At 42.9% G+C, this 20,521-nt stretch overlaps 1 protein-coding gene across 7 annotated transcripts in view; it reads left to right on the forward strand.

Annotated features, from left to right (window-relative positions):
* Nucleotides 1–20,521, forward strand: part of LOC144819055 (kynurenine/alpha-aminoadipate aminotransferase, mitochondrial-like) — a 442,105-nt gene that overhangs the window by 295,011 nt on the left and 126,573 nt on the right. For all 7 annotated transcript variants that reach the window (XM_078677063.1, XM_078677064.1, XM_078677069.1 and 4 more), the window contains one exon: nucleotides 2,362–2,458. In XM_078677063.1, the coding sequence (XP_078533189.1) occupies nucleotides 2,362–2,458 (97 nt within the window). The remainder of the gene's footprint in view (nucleotides 1–2,361; nucleotides 2,459–20,521) is intronic.

The following is a 20,521-nucleotide window of genomic DNA, read 5'->3' on the forward strand; positions in this document are numbered from 1 at the left end:
TGAAATCTGGCTGGCTCCTTTTTCTGCTCTCGTCATCGCTACAACAATCTTGACTATCACCCCCCGTTGGGTACAGCATCATAAGTCAGGACAAGACCAACTGAGCTAAAAGTGGATTCACTATCCTCTTCAAAGTATCCATCCAATGCTTTACCACCAACAAGGAACAATTGACCTACAAATTCCTCATCACCGCAAACTACACTCTGATGCCACTACTTATCTAACACCCCACCAACCTCTCGACAACTTTGTCAGCTTTTTATCCTTCTCAGTGACCTCAACTACCAGCTAGAGGACGTCACCAGCTCCAACATTTCCAATGTCCTCTGGGACTTGTTAAGTCTCCGTTTCACCTAGTGAGTGGAAGGCCATACATATGCTGCAGGACATCTGCGGGTCCTCATGTTCACCATATTCAGCAACAACACAGTAGACAAGGCAACACCGATCCCCTGGTCCAACTACATCCTCTTAAAATGCAGTATACTCATTCCACACCGCTGCAGCAGAAACACCCATCGCCAATGGACTGGAACAAAATCTCAGGAGTGTCCTGGTCTTCCGAATACGTGCATCATTAGCCTCAACACAACAGAACTTCAGCACCTGATTCACTGACTGCTGAGACACCCTGGTTCCTCTCAAAGCCATGAGAACCAGACCCCAAGCAAGCGGTACATGGAAAAGTTAAGACTCCCCAAACACCACTGCAAGCAATTTGAACACAGATGGAGACAGTCACTGTGCCATGCCAAGATGCCTAATAGATCTGCCCTCAGGCGCTACAAACAGCAAATCAGAGGCTCCAAATGCTTCACACTCACAAATGCATCGAAAGCAGCACCAAGGAAATTAGAGCCATGGTGAAAGAGTGCACCTCTTTGGCAGCAAGTTCGACCAGAGTAACTTCCTCTCAATACCTCTGCACCCAGCTGTCCCTATTCTTCAGTATCAAGATCACTAACATCTACAAGAACTTTGAGTCCTAGCTGGACCGTTCCACACTTGCAGCCTTCCTGTCTATCTCAGCCAATGCCCAGAGGTCCAACTTGAACACACGGCCCACCATCACCACTCAAAAACTGCAACTACCATGCTGTCCATGCACACCACAGCACCCTGGGACCCCAGCCCTCACTAGATCTTCATCAACCTTATCTGCGAACTTCCACAAGGATCCTCACTCAGCTCCACCCTGTTCAACACCTACATGACTCTACTCATCAGCATAATCTGTGCTCACGGAATTAACATCATACAGTAAGCGGATCAAACCCAGCTCATACTACCCCTCTCCGACAAGGCGCTAAACACCCAGACCACATTTTCGGTCTGCATGAACAAAGTCGACAGAAGGACAAAAACCTATGCCATAAGCTAACACAGATAAAACAGAAGTAGCATTCTTCGGCAAGGACTCCTCCCTCTTGCACTGCACCTAGTGACCTGCCAAACTCACTCACACCCCTCCTGGCAAGTCAGTCAGAGAATTTCGGAATAGCAATTGACAATCACCTCAGCAAGTCAGCCCAATCAAACTTAGTCTCCATCTCCTGCTTCCACAAACTCAAGAAGATCTTCACATGGCTCCCCACTTACAGAATCGTCACCCAAGACCTTATCACCAGCCTTCTGAACTACGGCAACACACTCCATGCCGTAATCAACACTCAACTGATGAGAAGACACCAGACCACAGAAAACTCTGTGGCTAGGTTCACTCGCAACCTTCCACCCTGCACTTGCATCACTCTGCACCTCAAAGAGCCCCACTGGCTCCTAATCCACAAACTAGCACTTTTCAAACTTCTCAAACATACAAAGTCTTAAACAATATTGGCTCCATTTACCTCAACAACCACCTAAACGTCAGCATACCTACCAGACACCTCCCCCCAGGCAGGTTCCTACAAGCAAACAACCCCCATATACTCAAAACCAAAGCTGATGGTCATGCCATCTCCTACCTCGCTCCTAAAGCCTGGAACAACCGGTTCCTGCACATCAGTGCCCCTTCCCCTATCTTGTATTCCGCAAGAAACTGAAGATTCATCTAGCCCCGACCCCAGTATTGTCCATACAGCTCTTGCTTCAGCACAAGGATACCCTCCCTGGGTGAGTCGTGCAGTATGCAAATAAACATAACATATCTTGTATATCATATGTGACATTCCTTGGACCATTGGTGTGCTGTTGTCTCATGCAGGGGTCCTAAAGAATCCCTTGTGCAACTGACATATAATTGAATGGCAACCAGATGCATTGATGGGTTATTTAGAACTTGAAAAAATGGCGTACTCCTTAATGTATGCTTAATATATGTTGACAGTGTTTGAAATCCTTACCTTCTCTCTGCAGATTACGAATAGGTTTTTTGACTGGTCCCCAGCCTCTTATCGAGAGAGTCATTCTACACATGCAGACTTCGACTATGCATACAAGCACTTTTACACAAGTAAGTTTATAAAAATTCGCAAAATTGCATTTCACAATCATATGCAGTTGTGTATTTGTGAGTTTGATTGTATTGGGTTGATGTTGAGCTAAATATGTGACACTTTACAGGAAGTTAAGATCTCCAGAGACACAAAAAGATATGTCTCAATTAAAAGTCCAAGGGCAAAGTATATATAAGACAGCTTGAAGTAGTCCAGATTGTGGAAGTACAAGGCGCAGACTCTCGACTGAACCTTGATGGTGTTGGTAAAGTCGAAACTGAAGAAATTATGGACCATGTAATGGAAAGTGAAGTGGACGTCTTTAAAATGTGATCAAAGGCCTGACTGTCAGAAGAAGGTGATGTGCTGTACAAGAATTGTGTTCTCTCTTATTTGTTCTATCTATGTTCATAAGTGGGGTTTTGTGCTGACTGCTAAAATGTTTTTTGGGCCTTTGACAGGGAAGGACAGAACGGTTTGCCCCTGAACAGGGATTTTAACATCAAACATAAGTGAGGATTTAGTTTGCACCTCATAGTCCCGTAGGCTTGACATCATGAGTACAAAAGAAGAGTCTGTTCAGGCATCTTGGAAACCGTTGACTACATCTGGAATTGAGATTTCGGGTGATCCTACTAGTAAATGTGTAGTTATTTCATGAGGTTAGTCCGAGCACATAACATTGTACCTACATATTATTCTGATATACGATTTATAGTCCCATGATGGATTAAATGACTTTCTTATACACCAGTAAACCACAAGCACATTTGTTCAGATTGCAAGCAGTCCAGAATAAGATGGCCTGGCTAATTCTAAATGTTAAACTCTGTGATCAAATCTATCCAGCACCTAAAATTTGCACTGACCCCGATCTCTTTTGAGGTTCAGTTCACGGGGATGTACGCCAAACATAGAATAGATTGAGCTGAGGACCATACATAACTTCTTGCCAGGGTTGGATTTGGGTTACCGGAGCTCTTGCATAGGCCACTGAATGCACAGGTCTAAAGCAGTGTTGGAATTGTCAAAGAAAGATACCTTATTAAGAGTGAGCTGGTTGCAAGTTATTATTATCAGTTTATGTCTGTCTTTGAAGAATACAGAGACTAAAGCAATAAATGTGATGTTATTTGGGCAAAAAGAGGGCGTTCATCGTGTCTTAAATGATTAGCTCAGAATATCCAACTCGGTGGTGCATCACAAACGTGGACGTAATGTTGCCATCAGTTTAATTTACCCACCACACCTCCACTACTTCTTTTGATGTTAAAAGGTTGCAAGAACAAGGTGGAGGAAATTATGTTGAAAAGAACAGTATTTGAATGCACAGAATGAATAAGTGAATGTAAAGAACATACAGTGCTGTAGGCTGATCAGTACTAATCCTGAAAGAAATGTTGCCATTAAGTAAAGCTGTACTAAACACACCTGTTATGGTGATAATAACATAGACCATGCCACAGTTTGTAGACCAGCCTGTCTGCTCACCTACAAAATATGTCTCTTGGAGACACCAGTTGAAAGAACACCTCAGGGTTTCACGCGTAACCAACTTCATGGGGTCTCTAGCGAAGTGCTGGAGCACACTTAAATTATAGATGTGCGGACCAAGTGCCTTAGGTGCTGTGGAGTTCAAGCGTCCCACTTGTGATCAAATCCTGTAGGCAGAGTGCTCTTGAATGAGTAATGAGGAGTATTTATCCCTGTGTGTTTAACATCTCTGTAGTACTATAAAGTAAATAACTTATGACACTTAATTGCTCTTCTCTTTATTCATTGTGCAAAGATCACTAAAGGAGTTAGCTTAATGTGCAGTCTAGAAACTGTATTCAGGCACTTGACCCAAGCATAGCAGCTTGGGTACCACCGTATGTTGCCACTATATACACCAAGACACTTGGCAACAAAAATGTGTTTTTAATAGGGTCACAGGATCCTGTGCAACAACACAGTAGAGCAATAAACTGTATAATCACAATCCTTTACACCAGCAAAGCATAACACAAAATATTGTATTCAGTAATTTGTGTAACTGCACGGTAGCCTGATATTGATACTTTGATCCCGTAATCATTTTGTACCATAAAAAAATCTGTTTGTTGAGCAGAATGTGTGATTTGTTATAATTTGTATTTTTTTGCTGTGTGGTGTGTGGCCTGCAACAACAGTTGGTTCCATGGGGGAGGTATACCTATGTCAACATGAGATTTAATCACTCGCAAACATTTATTTAGCATGGCAAATCAATTAAATTTAGGCAGAACAAAATAGGGCAGGACATCAACACACTAGAGTTGTAGAGTATATTAATGTTCATATACCCTAAGGTGATGTACAAAATAGCAAGTCACAGGGTCACACAGGACGGTTAAGAAATATGTACTATATAAGAGAAAAATGTGCAAAAACATGAAAAAACAGAGTAACATTAAATTGAAACACTCAGACATAGTTGACATATATATAGGTACAATAATAACACAGAAGATTCCTTTTGAAGGTATACCAAAGATAGGGATAAGTGTACAAGCCAAGGTCCTTTTTACATTAGAGATGAAAATCGTTTGTCAGATTAAGGGAGTACCAGCAGTTATCGTCGACGTTTCAACCCATTATGTGTGTAAATCATAAACATCACCCGGGGGTCTTCATCAGGACTGGGCAAAGGAAAACAGCCTGTGCGAGAGAGAATATGTGTTGATGTGAGAAGGTGAAAGACTTAATCGATTGAGGAGTTGTGTCACGTACTCCAAGTATGACTCACCTGTGGTATATGGTGAGAAATCTAAACTGTAGATATTTATAAGGATAACTAATAAAGTGGTTTTCTCAGATACACTTCCAGGACCAAGAGGTTCCAGCTTAAACTGCAAAAAAACGGGGGGAGGATAAGTCTGATAAAACTGGATTAGCCATGATAGTAGAAATGCTAAATCCAGCAAGGGATCTTACCTTAGGTGAGGATAAATCGCCAGAGCTATCTTAAAGATGAGCTCATGAATTAGCTCCGATTAGGCATATGGGCCTACGAGATCCTGTTAGGATTCTCTATGTCTGAGATAAGTTTAGGATTCTCCATGGGGAAAGGTTACATAATCAGTGTGATGGCCTCAGTCAAGATGCTGGCCAACATAAAAACGTGAACAGAAAGAGCTATGAGTGTGAAAAGAGCAAAATCATATTAGTTAAATAACGTATGCCACACTTAATGTGAACCAAAAAATATAAATAATAATACCAATACTTCCTTAGTTAGACAGAAATTATCACTATTATGGTTGCCGACCAAAAGACTCAAAGTGCATGCTTGAAGGAAAATAGAACAAAGCAAAATAAAGAGTCTCCTATTTTATGACAAAGAAAAACACCAGTGTTCACTATCTTGCTAAAATTAATTAGAGGTAAATGGGGATAAAGAAAGGCAGGTGAATTAGCTTTACAAACAATTGGTATACGTGCAAGTGTTATAGCTGAGTAAAATCCCAAACACGAAAAAGCTACGAAGAAGCTCACCAGACTGCGAGTGAGCGAATCGTCCCTCTTGTGGCAACGGCGCAAATGAGAGCCACCAGTCAGGGGAGACGTGGAGTAATTAAAAGAATGTTCTGCGTCCGCTTGCACATTTAAAACGTCAGATGGACAGATGGTGTCCATCACTATGGAGACACCCACCTCAGCCGCAGAACTGGAGGAAGCTGACGTGTGAGTAATCAAAGTCAGATTGACAGATGGCGACCAGTCAGGACCCAGCTATTAGAATGTACTCGACCCAATGTGTACTGCAGTGATTCAAGCTAAGTTATCATCAAGTACATGAATGTTTGATCTCTAGATCAATATTTGTGCGATGACGTTGTAGAATAGGTTAGAAGGGTAAGACACGAGTATAACATATCGACTTTATCAAATGGGTACAAACGTACATATCGGCAGCAGTAAAGTCCAAAACAAATGTCATGGGAGTTATTTAAACCTACATTCACTAATTACAAATGATGAATGTACATTCTGAAACAATGATTGTATTTTGTTTCATTCCTATATACAAACGTGTGTAGTATGTACAGGCCATATGAAGAGGTTACAGTTAGGGAATTACAACATTCCTAGTGCTATTCCTATATACAAACATATGTGTACAAGTCATATGAATAGGTTACGATTAGGGAATAACAATATTCTTGGTGTTATATTCCATCTAAGGCAGAGTTGCTCCGTATCCCACATGGAATGTTTCTAGTAGAGTAACCAGAAGTTGTGTGGAACAAATTAGTTTTACATCAACCCTTATTCAGAAGGGAAATTTGTTGAGATATTTCTTCGGATTCATTTAGTCCCTGGTTCACCATATCAAGTAGGTGAAACCACTTACATTGCCTGAGGTACAATGTGACTGACAAGTCGCCACCTCTTGGATTGTGCAATATCCTCTTTGGAGCCCACCAACGTATACTTTCGGATGTATGATTCATACGGTTAAAGTGATCTACCACCGGTGCGCCCTGTGTATTACAGCGGATTCTGGAGCAATGTTGGAGGATCGTACTTTTAACCATCTGGCGTGTTTGACCCACATAGTGTTTGTCACATGGGCAAATGATTGCGTAAATGACATCAACTGAGTTGCAATTAGTGTGGTGTTTCAGAAAATATTTACAATTGGAGTGTGTGAAGTCCTTTCTCTCAATCGTGAGTGGACACGCTTTACAGAAACCACACTTAAAGTGACCAATCAAAGGTGGTAGTTGCAGTTGAGATCTTCAATCAGGGGTGGGGGCTGTTTTTAGGTATGATTTTACCACATAGTCCTTAATATTGCTTCCCCCTTTGAAAGCTATTAGTGTTTTGTTTTACACTTCTAAATCATCATCAATAAGATCTCAATGGTTGTTAATAATCTTTTTTATCTCATTGCTTCTGGTGTTTAACGTTGTAACACACACTATTCTATTCTCTGAGGTTTCACTATTGGGTTTAACCTCCAGTAAAGTTTCACGGGGCAGTACCAGGCCCTTTTCCTTGATCTCTTGAGTAATCTTCTAGGTTAGCCCCTTTCCCTAAGGCGTGATATGAGAAGGTCAGTTTCATATAAATAGTTAGCCCTCAGCATACAGTTTCTCTGGAGTTTTATTTTTTTCCTGCACAGTTCGCAGCAGGCTGGGGTGGGTATGCGATTCTCCACGTCCAAGTAAAAAAAACACAGGTGTTCGCCAGGCGCTGTCACACTTCGTCTGCAAATAGAAAGCAATCAACAGCCATATCGGCTCGTCCTGCAGTAAATCTACACGGTTGGTCCTATATAACGTTTAATTGTGCAGAAAGGTTACAAACGACATCACAATTAGTATGCCAAAAGAGTGGGAAAGAAAACAAGTACCCTTTGTACCATGGATGATTGACTGCATATTTTTGAGGCCGCTGTATATGTTAAGTTCGTTGAACTTGACAACGAACGAATGAAAGCAAACAGCGCAGCTTGCAAATGCAATATAGCACATAACGCACGCATACTTTTTGGCGATACATGTGTTTTAGGTGGGAAAAAAGGATTGTTAGTGGAAATTTGTTTCAGTTTGCGGGGTTAGGTAGAATATCAATCACATATATTTAAGGGTTTGTTTGCGGCTTGTAAAGCATTCACTACTTCTTGCAAACGTACACACTCCTCATTCAGACATGAACCAGGGCCAACAGAATACCTTTCATTTTGATTAATAATGGAGAATGAGTTATATGTCATATCCTTAGAGAGAAAGCAAATCATAATTAGACCATACAAGTGGAAATGCAATTTCCTATGCATCTTAAGAAATAAAACATTACCCTAGTGTGAAATTATGGACTTTCCTCAGTTTTTCAAATGAAAGGATTCTTCATTGTCCTGTGGACAAAAATAAACAAAAAAAGAAGACAAAGCAACCATTAGGCCATCATTATACTGTACAGTTCAAATTGTAGTCAATATATTTCTTCTCAATTCAAAACTACAAGATGCCACGGTCCTACAAGTTAAAGTTCAATGCCAAGGATCAGAACAAAACCTAGTGCCACTAGGTTCTCCTTTTTACACAGAAATGAGTTTGGTGATGTGATGAGGGGAGAAGTAAGATAAAACATATAACTCTTGCTTGCTTTATTAAAAGTCAGCCAGCAGCTTATGAATTAGTGCTGAACCAGTCACTGGCACTCCGCTGCAGAGCATTCGAAGAGTACGTTAAGTCTGTCCATGACCTCAAAATCTGCCAAAGTACTAAGAACACTGTTGAATCCGCAATAAGTACTGATAAATGAGACAGATCTGGCATTACATATTGTGTACTATGTCTGTGTAGAATAAAAGCACTGGGCAACAGGAATTAATTCAGTATAAAAATTCGGGTGCACATTGCTATAATGCTGCAGTGGTTGTGATAATGCTGTTGCTGGGCTGCAGTCACCAAGATAGCTCAGAGTGAAATGTTTTCTGCTGCAATCTATAGTTTATAACTTCAAATCCTAATAAGCCCAACCAGCTCATTAAATAAGGAGGGCACTGGCCTCTCCTACCCAATGTACTATTCAAAGAACAAAATAGAATCCAAAGGACTAAAATAGAAGGTACTGTAACATATCCCTCTTATGAACTATATCGTTGAGTGTGCAAATAGAAAGGAAAACAAAAGTAACACAAGAATCAAATCTCAGGATCGCCTCAGGATAGCTGGTTTCCCATCAATACACAATCGTGTGCCCAGTGTCATCATCTGGGGTGCCAAACAGTTTTCTTCCTGCCTCTCTTATCAATCAGAGAGAGCAGAGAAAAAGAACCATATCCTTCTATGCGATACTTATTTCAAGAAGGAAAAACAAATGTGATTGTGTTAGGAAAAGGTAATTCGAGGTAATCTCTGGCGTGCAGTGCTGGTATTTGTTTTGTGCAGAGAAAGTGTTGTTAAAAAGGATGAGCTAATGAGATAGTCTATTATTCTTTCTGCAGATAATCATATCAATCTCTCATAGTTCTCCTATTAAAAACAGTATAAAAGTGAACAATTATCTTTTTTATATGGAGCAGTTTGAAACTAATTACTGCTTAGACGGTCAACATGTTTCAGCCTTTAGGGATAACTACCCCTGGCTTTCTTCAGGACCAAAGTTTCTATTGTCACTGCATTCATAATAAAGAAAATGATCATACATACAGTCTTACTGTTGTGACCACCATGTTCAATCTCTTGTGAAAGTATTATGAGTAAGATGCATCATAACTTCCCAAGAGTTAAGCCTCACCTCACTCGGCACCAGCTCAAATCATGAGTTATGAGGCCCCGCTCGGTCCGTCGGTACCCCCAGTCTAAGGATTTAGCTGGAGTGGAGGTCAATGTACTCCCAGTAGAAGTAATATGGAGTAATGGATACACAACAGTGTTCGCACTGCATTGCCGTCTAGTGGTATGTCCACCTAGGTGTACCTGAGTTTTGCTGCACAAAATGGTGTAGTAGCCAGTTTATACTCTGACCGCATTACTAGGTGATCAATGCAACTATTATACTGGTCCATCACCAATGACCGTACTCGCTCCTTCCTTCCATTGATGCAGCCATTATGGCTTACGGAGCAATCACTTTATATTCATAATAAAGCGCTTTCAAAAAGCTCTTGGAGAGCCTGCCTCAGCAATAGAATGGTCAACTGGAACAACAGGGACCTACATATTCTACTGTAATAAACAAGATCTTGAATATACACTGAAATTGATTCAGATGCACTGTACATATAATGTCCTCGTAATCAGAGGGTCCATTGGACCACAGGTGAACTTTCATTGTGTCAGGCGATAAGGGCCACCCCCAGAGGTTATTAATCCACCATTCCTTGGGAATGAGTGCCTAACCACTTTACTTTTTTTTTTGCCAGAAGTGCAAACAAAGCAACGCTTTTGTTGATCCATTTTCCATCTGCTTTTGTCAGTTCTCACTCACAAATCTATTCTCTTAACAGTTTTTATTAACCCAAATCTTCAAGCAAACATCTTTAGTACAAAGGAGCATGTGCGCCAGTAAACAGAAGCCACACAGGCTAAGTGGCCTAATAAGATTAAAGTGACCAATATTGCTGCAGGATATTTACCTTTTAACAATAGGTGAGAAAAGGAAATCTTTTGTTAACGAGGCATGACACTGTGTTTGCTGTAATGTGTTTCTAGCAGGAGAAGACCTGGTACTCCTCGAGACACCACACACATCGCCTCTACCTTTGATGCGCACATGCACGCAAGCTTTAGGCCACATGAACCAAGCTTTAGGCCAGTGGGTCGCACTTTGAAAAACCCTTTACTATAAGTCGAGCAACAGTGCATGCGCTGTTCTAGATCGACCTAGAAATAGAACAAGCATGCAGCCAAAGTGATCGTGACCAAGAGGGCAGTGGACGTTATTACAACCATAAGGTAAACAAACAAAATCCCTTTGTAATTTCATTTTAGATTAATTTAGACAACAATATTGATGACAAAAAGGAAACTGCTTCCATGTGTAGAAGGGAACATTCTATGGGTGACCATTAACTGGCATTTACAAGTTAAATACAGTATTTTAACTTACGAGTCACAGCCAACAAACATAGCTAAACTAAGGGCACACAGGTGGTGTCAAAAATTGGAAGGACCTCATGAGCCTGCGTTCATACTTATGAGGAAGCAACCTATTAAGTTCTTAATTATCAAAACCTACGTGGCTATGACCCTGTAAAACTGCAAAATAAGTTTTCCCATTGTTTACTTTAAATGGGTCACCATAATGGGGCTATTTGGTTACTACTTAAGAGGGGTTTGTATACACGCGAACCACACTTTCCAATGTTATGGGTACTGGTGCCAAAACATGTTTGAGGGGCATTTAACAACCTCTTGGGCAACTTCACTGATGAAGTAAATTCAAGTGCATCAATTACCGTATTTCCTGGTCTCTGAAAGTAGCGTTTGCATCTTGTTGACTGGGGCAAAGGTGTAATGAAAATTAGCCATGAACATATGGAGACTGGGTGGGGGTTTCAGAAGAGGTTAGTGGACTTTAGCATTCTTTACAGCAGGACTAGTCCACCAGCAATGCAAATATAGAGCACATCTAGCCCTCAGCCCGCCCACTAGCAAGAAACGAATGATAGTTAAGGAACACATATACGCTGCTCACTGTTCCTCCAACAGAACTATGTGTTTACTAATTAATGCAGTTTCAATAATGTTAATGCTGCATGTAAGTTCTTGTTGCGCATCTCTGAAACTATAACCGCATAAATCAATCATTGGAACTATTTTTGTTTTTCTTACAATGTGGTTATACTTTTAAGAATTGCGCAACTGTTAACTGGTGAGACATTGTTATGTCAACAGTTAAAGTACTCAAGCACACTTGAAGGGCGTGTCACAAGACTGCATTAGGAAGCCTCTACTACCGTGCATCAACGGTAGGTGAAAGGAGCATTACATGCCTGCACAACCAGTCTGGAAACGTCCCACTCCAGTAAGAATGACTGTGGCACGGTCCGCAGTGTCGATGCGAGCATTCAACGCCCAAAAGGGGAAAAAAATGTGTGCGACATGTACACGTTCTCACCATTCGCAAGCCTGTGCATGCTGCTCCTTCACCAAATGCTGGACCTTGTTATCTCAGCCTGTGTGTTCCATTGGGTCGGGACAATCAGGACTGTACAAGCCTCCAGACGCAAGACTAGGTTTTCGTGAAAACCAGGGCTGGCGCTATCCCGCCTGAGACACATGAGGACGTACAAGCAAATAACTAGTTGAAACAAGAAAGAACAAGCGCGCGCCTCAGCAGCAGGGGAGGGGACATGCGCGATGTCCTTGCCGGTGCGACCATATGGTGTCACCAGATGGCGCCGCGCGCTCCCGCAAGGAAATCTCCAGACGTGCATATGTTGCATTGCAAGCAATGCAACGCGTGCACTTCTTTGCTGAAAAAGCGGTGCCGATGGCATTAGGTCTCTCCTATGCAGCGCGCATGCGCGCTTCGTAGGCGAGACCTAAAAAGGAAACCTCTTCAAGTGTCTTAATACAAGTAATAACCAACTCGAGTGCTGGCTGGGAAATGGATTATCGAGGTGAACAGCGCTTCTTAAGGTCAACTCCTTTTAAAAGCAGACAGAGGAAGTAAAAAAAAAGGACCTCATTCACAAAAACACTACCAAAATGGGTGCTTGGCCATAAACAAGAAAAGAGCCTTTCAAATGTATGTAATTACCCCAATCATCTAATGTTTAATAACTGTATGATATAGTTCGCTTTATACAATATTTGCTATGACTTATGGTTGAGTTTCCTAATTGTGTGATATTATATGTATGAACTTAACCGTGATTTTATTTTATGAACTCAATTGTGACTTTTTTATGTGCTTTTATGATTGTTTCACATGGCAATCAAATATAGCTTTCCTTGATTGATTGATTGAATAACTGTGTATTGTACAGCGCCCTGATACCCTCATGGGTCGCGCTATATAACTTTATAAATAAATAAATACCTGGGAAGTGGGAAGCAGAGAGTGAACATTTGGAAAATTAAACAATTAGGCCATTTCTAATTGTGTAAAAATTGAATGCAATATATACGGAGGTTATGCCAAGATGGGCACATTTTACCAACAAAGGTTTCCAATCTTTTCAACCCCGAAACACTACATGCATGGATAGCTTAGGTTCTCCTCCGATCTTGCTGTAAGCTCCTTTCTGATCTGGGGATGCACCTTCAGTAACAGGCGTCACTGGCAGGTCCTCTTTCACCCGAGGTAACTTAATGTGTTTAGTTCTAGTTCTTAAACTCGTCATGTCACTATTTGGAGGGATGGGAGCATTGTTGTACTGAGGCGGTGGGGGAGAGACAGAATATTACATACGGAGGAGGGGGAGATGAATGGGACGTCACCTCACGGCACACATTTTTATAACGTCCACGAAAAGGCAGTAGCAGGGATAGGCATGGTGTCGGTAAGCTAGCTTAGTGGACTTAGCTGTGGAGATCTGTTTGTAAAGTGCCGGTCAAAGGCGCAGATCCCAACAAAGCAAACTCCGACTTTTTATTCTGCCGAAGATGAACAAACAGTACCACTTACTTACCTGGATAATAATTTAAATTTGAACATTACTTTCGTTGGCAGTCCCAGTTTAGGTGACAACATAAAGAGTAAATTAAAACATATTACTACTAATTGTTGGGCTTGTGGACTTGGCACACCTCTTGTTAAGTTTTTTTTAAATAGTCTGCAGACATGGGAAGTAAAACAGATTTAACTCAGTGCTGCAAAATTCTCACTTCTATGAATAAAAGCTAGCGCGCCAAGACATTTTTGGTGGTAGCGTGCTTTATAAAGCTCCATTAGCATAACCTGTATCTTTATGTATGGTGTTGAAGCAATTATGAAGCGCTTACTTATCCCAGGTGGAGTTTCAAAACGCTCCAATTTGCATTTGGTGTACTTCTCGAGTGGCTGATTAAAATGAGTGATAGCTGCATTTTGGCCTATGTAGGGGTGTTGTCGAGGGGTGCAGTGCTTAATTTGTACTGGTAATTTCAGTTGGTGGGCACTGGCACTCACTTGGGGGCAGAAACCAACACATATTTCATCATTCAACTGTGAGCAAGCGAGAGAACAGCAGAAAGTGTGAAAGAATGAGACAGAGACGAGCATTGTGGCACAAGGAGCAGGCAGAAATGATAACGCGTTTGCAAGAGGGAGCTAAAGAGGCAGAACATGTAGGGTGGGGAAAGAGGCAGAAGGTAGATTGACGACTAGACAACCTCGGTGTTCGTCTGCTCCGGCAGCAGGATCTAAAGAAAAACTTTCTCCTGTGTGCGCACGTGTTTGTATATGTAGTGTGTTTCTGCGCCTCCTTATCGGTTGCTGTACATTAAGCAGTCTGTGCCTAGCTGTGCATGCGTATTTGGAAAACTGTGTGTTGAGCCTTTGTGTGCACCACTGTGTGTCTGTTTACCTGCCTGTACTTCAGCCTGTCTGTGTGCGAGCTAGTTAGTGTTTGTCAGTGTGTATTAATGAAAGCATGATGTATTTGCTGTGGTACATATGTGCACCACTGCATTGTGAAAAACAAGCACACATGGGCATTACTACAGCACTGCATAAGTAGAACAGATAATTTCACTAGTGCTTAATAATGTTGATCGGGAAGCGTTTGGTGGCATTGCGGCAAAGGGACAGATATTTCCGCTAGTCCAGCACTGTAGAATTTGGAGTACCATGTGGATCTGTCTGGTGTTGTCATTAACCGATAATGTAGATTGCAGAATCATTGTAAAAAATGTGCTAATGTGTGCTTTATTGCATTTTTATGCAGTTGCAAAGCATCTATAGCAATACAGAACTTGGACAAATGTGCATGAATGTGCGGCTAGGGTGACTAATCACAAATGAGCAAACGGCAGCACTGTGGAGTTTAGGCAAATGCACATTACTGCAGTTTTAATGAAAATGTGCAATGCGCCTTACTTCAGGAGCCTAAAAACTGGGCGCATTCTTGTGTCACTATCAAACTGGGTAAAACGTGCAAAAGTGCAGCACTGTGGAGACTGCGTGAATATGTGCACTATTCTAGGATTCTGAAAACGGACTGACTGCATTGTTGCATCTCTGTGTGCAGACTGTACGAAATATGCTTTAGTGCTGCGCATTTTTGGAAAGGGGCATTTGTGCTTCACTATACAGTGTGAAAAAGTAATGTGTAGTTCTGTTGCGCGGTCGCTAAAGTGAAAGCGGCCCAAGCTGGTAAGTAAGTGCAGCCGCTAACGTGAAAGCGGCCCGCGCTGTAAATTAATTAATTAAATAAATGGAGCCACTATAGTTAAAGCGGACCACGCTGTAATTTAAATAAATACATTATAAAAGCGAGCGGCGTGCTGCGATGTTTGGGTGGGGGAGGAGAACATCATTAAAGAAGATAAGGCTTACCGACTTATCAAACAGACTGTGTAACGACACAGGTAAAAAGTCCAGTCATTATGGGAGGTTACAAATGCAGACACGGCGGTACCAAGGAGGGACTACTAAGCCTATTTACAAATCAAAGCAACGATTTAGCAAAGACGGTATCAGGAGTCAACTGAAGAGATGGGCCTGAAAAGGGCAGAGCTTCTATGCCTAACCTTAATACAGCATGCCTCGCAGCGCGGTGCATGCGCTGCCCATGCTCAACCTAAAAGGCACTTCTGCAAAAATGTATGGAGATACGTCATAGTTGACAAGTTTCCCATGTCGATGTATGACTAGTTAGGACAGTCCCTTTTTTTATATATATTTGGAATTTGTAGTCTTATTTAACCCAGTTTAAAACCAGGACTCAAGTCCGAGAATTCTAAGAATAACATGGGACTGGAGTAACTAGTGTGTCAGGGACATGGGAAACTGGCAGCTATGACAGGGGCGTAACACAGGCCCCTGCAGCCTCCGAGGTGCGGGGGGCCCTCACCCTCCAGGGGGCCCCGTCAGCACCGCACTTCTGCTGGGGAGCTCTAGATTGAGTCCGGAGGGGGCCCCTTCACGTACCCTGCAGGGGGTCCCCTCAAGGTTCATTACGCCACTGAGCTATGATGCTTGCAACAAAAATTACATGGACATGCTGAGACCCAAACCTGGTACCTTGTTGCCATCCTGAACTATTACATAAGATCCACCATTAAGTAGTCAATACCACTAGGCATTCTGGACTTTGTAGTTCAGTTTTATAATTTTCCTGCTCAATGTTTTTGGCGGCAAATCAAAGACTGGCTTAAATTTAACACAGTGGTAGAGGATCAGTTGAGAACTTTGCTTGTGCAGCTGCACATTTCCTCGCAGTGGCCCATCTCATATCTGATCACTGCAGTCACTTTTGGCTTTTGTGTTAAATTTTTCTCCAATTACCCATCTGCACTAGAAGTATCATCATTCTCAAAACATCAGGAGCAATTTCATAATGTTAAAAAGAAATGATGCTTGTGGAGATTTGGATGTTTATTTTCAAATCATCAAGCACAATTGGATCTCATGAAGTAATCACATACTCATTCTTAAATCCTCCTGAAGTCATCAGGAATAGTCACACCTTGTGAAGTCATCACATGCTCATTCCTAAATCCTCCTGAAGTCATCAGGAATAGTCACACCGTGTGAAGTCATCAAATGCTCATTTTCAAGTCATCCGCAAGTCATCAAGTTTCTAAAGTCCGCTAATGACTTCAAGAGCTTGATGATGCCTGATGTTGTGAAAATGAATTCTAGAGTAGTTGGATGAACATCCAATGACTCTGGGATGGCTTCTAAAGTAATCTTGTTTGACCTGAGACCTCCTGGGTGTCTCACAGTGGCACTTCAAGCCTCTCCTTGTGCCCCAAGTCTGGCTCAGGCTGCCGTCACCACCCTCTGCCGTCCGGGCTCCGACAGGCACAAGGGTAGCAGTGAAGGGTCTACCCGTCTCTTCACAAGTGCTCCAGGCCTCACGTTCATGGCAGCAGCTCTCGCCGGTCCCGCGTCACTCACCACTGCCTCGAGGCTCGTCCCATGTACTGTCTAGGGCTCTGAATCTGGCACGTGTTGCTGCTCCCTTCTTTGCGCTTTATAGGGGCGGTCCGCGGCACAGGCAGCACAAGCGAGCAACCCAGCGGGGCCACCAGCCCGATGCGGATTGCACCAGCACCCAAGGGGCCCTGCACTGCTTACCGGGTGCCCCATTGCAGCTGGTCCTCTGACACAGCTCCGCATCCGCTTTTGCATTCCCCAGCTTCCGGCACAAGGAGGCCGTAGGCCCCAGCTGTGGGCGCCTGTCCGCCCATTCCCCGATGCTGCTGTTCTTCAAAGCGGTGCATTTGGGGTGTTTTCGGGCTTCCGTTGGTCCTAGGACACACACCGACTGTCTGCAAAAGGTAAATGCCTACACTTCAGAGTCGGATGGCAGGATAATGTAGGAGATCAGGCAGGCCTGCTCCGGAGCTCTTTACAGCGCGTCCATCGTGCCCGCAATCTTGGCCACGCCCCCGTGAGGATGGGTTTCATTAAGGACTACATGTTTTTCATTCAACTGTTAAGGTACACAGTATATATATTGTGCGTACACCTAAATAATGCACTTTCTGTGACGTGTAAGGGAGGAGCCAACGTTAAGCTGCTCCAAAGACATCCATGTTATATCCCAAGGCTTCCACCACTATTAAACTCCGCTATTCATGTATTTATTTTTACATTTTTAGCAAGGCAAACCACTATGGTGTGTGGGGTGGGGTCTTGGGTGGACCGGAATAACAGGCGGAGATGCCGGATATACTGTGCTATGGTCAGTGGTTTTTATTGAAAGTTCTGGACAAAGTCTGTTTGGATGGCAGGGTTGGTGGATGGGTTCCGGCTGGATGTGCAGGGCGGGGTATCTGGGAGACGGTCTGGCGCGGTGGGGTCGTCTGGATGGGGTCTTCTTCTCCTGAGCTGATGTCGTTTTCTCCGCCATAGGGTACTGGCACTCCTCGGAGGCATGCAAAGGAGAGAAGAGTATAGGGCTTTTAGTCTGGGGCAAAAGGACGTCTGAGTACTTCCACCTACACCGGGGAGTGAGGGAATCTGAAGCTGACCGTGAGGAAGGGACGGCGGGGTGGGATGGAAAAAGGCAAGTAAGAGAGGGAAGGGGAAGAGGGTGTGGCGTGTGGTGGGGACGGTGCTCGGGCTTCGTTACAGTGTCAGTGATAGGAGTCAATATACAGTGCTTTCGTGCTCGTGAAGCTCTAACTACAGTATTTACAACTAATTACAGGGGGGGACACGGAGAAAGGATGGAGTGTAATCACGTGCCCCGCCGCAACTCTCCTGCGAGTTGCGGCCGCCCTCCAGCCACCTCCTGAGGACGCCACCAGTCTTCGATCCAGATGTCCTCCTCCTCGTCCTCACTTCGGCTTTGCTGCTCCGCTCCGCTCACTGTCAGTGGTTCTTCGCTTGCCGCTGCCTCCTGCCACGAGACCGCCGCTTGGAACCCCTCTCCTTCCTTCCCGACGGCTTTTCTATGTTCCGGGCAGGTTTCCGGGCAAGCACTTCCGGGGTCAGAGGCGGCCGTTTCCGGTTCCTCAAAGGGTGTCTCACTTCCGGGGTCGAGGGAGATTGCTTCCGGTCCTCCGGGCTCGGCTGTTGTTGCCGGTTCCTGTAGGGGAAGAGAGAGAGGAGGAGTCCTGTGTGATAGGGACGTTGCATGAACGGGCGCGGGTGACAGGGACCCCAGGCTCGGACGTCGCCCCGGGGAGGTAAGGGCCGCTTCTTCTCCACAGGTGTCAGTGCTCTTTACAGTGAACCAAACAGATGAGGTCGGAAGATCTCACTTGCACAGAACCATGAGAACAACAGGATTGCCAGGAGACTAGTGTTTGATTAAATTAAAAATTTCAGTTAGAATTCGAACTCAAATACAATGTCTAATTGCTCATCAGTGAGGCAAAGGAAAGCGTGTAAGTTCACTTTGCAATCCCCTGAAAAACGTGAGGAAAGTTTAAAAGATCAAAAGCACTGGTAAGGCAGGGTTAGAAATCTAGAAACGCAACAATGGAAGATGGAGTTAAGAGTTTAAAAGATCGCAGGTCTGGAGGACGTATTAGAACAAAGCATCCGCAAGAGTGACGTACAGAGAAGATGAAAGGGAAAAGAGAGGAATGGGAGACAACAGTTACTGAAGAAGGTAAAATGTTGTGAAGGAGGACCATTCTAGTTCCTTTTGTAAATATTTTGTAATATATTGTAAAAAATATATATTCAAAATGGAAAACTTTTGTATCTTTTGTAAATGTGACCTAAAGGAGAGTAAGGAAGAAGAGGTAAAAGACAGTGAGCTCGTGGGCAGCGATTGTAAGAGGAATGATGGCTAATATGTCAGTAATGTGTTAAAAGGAGGGAGAGGCTAATTATTCAGCTGAAGCTGAAACACATGTGCCTCTAGTGTTTTTTCAGAATGACGCTATTCCTTAGAGTAAGAAATAAATAAAATGATCTCTGATGTATGCTTGTCTCCCCTTTTAGCAGCTGTTACAGGCTTACATCTAAGAGGGATTTAAAGCTAAGGTGACGATATTTAAGTTAGGAGATAAAGTTTAGGAGCTTGGTGGTGAAAATATTACTAAAATAATTTATAAATATAAAAACCATGTCCCCACACCCAGGAGAAAGGCCAAGGTTTCAACCAATTCCCTGATTTCTGTTGCTTTGAAAGAATTGGCAGAACTTGTGACACACAACTTAAGGTACACCGGGGAACCTGAAGCTAGTCACACCCCTTACCAGTGGAATTTAGATCTCACATGATATTTAAATTGGTTATACTGGCTGTGGTGGACTGAATTCATTTTGGCATATTTAATGAACCGAGACTCTTGAATTCATCAATGGCTTTTGACAATGCAGACCTCAGGACTTGGGAATCTGTCACACGGTGGTAGGAAATGTGTGACACTTGGGCCTTAATCTTTGTACTGCCCTTACCTTCCTACCACACTAAACAAACTATACATTGTCCAAAAGGTTAAAGTTTTAATGGTTGAAGGAGTTTGAAAAATATATGCTTTATCCTCTGTACCCCAACGCCAAGACTCCTCATTCAGCACTGGATCTCCTTAAGAGTGATGCAAATGGCACACCGCTCCTTATGTAGTGCAGTGCTTCTGTTTCGAAGGGGAATTGTAGGTCATGCTAAGCTTAATACTCACATCAGAGCAGGGAAACCCAAAAGGCTAGAGTAACCTGGATAGAGGATAAAGCAAAGCAGAAATGGTTTCACTTTTCTGTTTATAATTCCATCTAGATATCCATCAATGTTAATTTTAAATGATATGTGACCCAAATATCCTGTCAATAAAAGCACATGTGTTGAAATTGATTATAACAGTACTGTAAAAGTGGGTAGTGTTTGAAAAGAAAACATGTGGCTCAGTGCTGAACAGTGTTTTTACAGAGAACAGTGGCCCTTGAATATTTGTTAAATTAATTAGTTTTCCCTGACAATAATAACTAGTCCCTTAATGAACTTTTGCAAAAGTGCTGTGTTTCGCACCTCCGATTACTGTTAACAG

The sequence above is a fragment of the Lissotriton helveticus genome, chromosome 2_1, assembly GCF_964261635.1.
Source record: "Lissotriton helveticus chromosome 2_1, aLisHel1.1, whole genome shotgun sequence".
NCBI classification, from domain to species: Eukaryota; Metazoa; Chordata; class Amphibia; order Caudata; family Salamandridae; genus Lissotriton; species Lissotriton helveticus.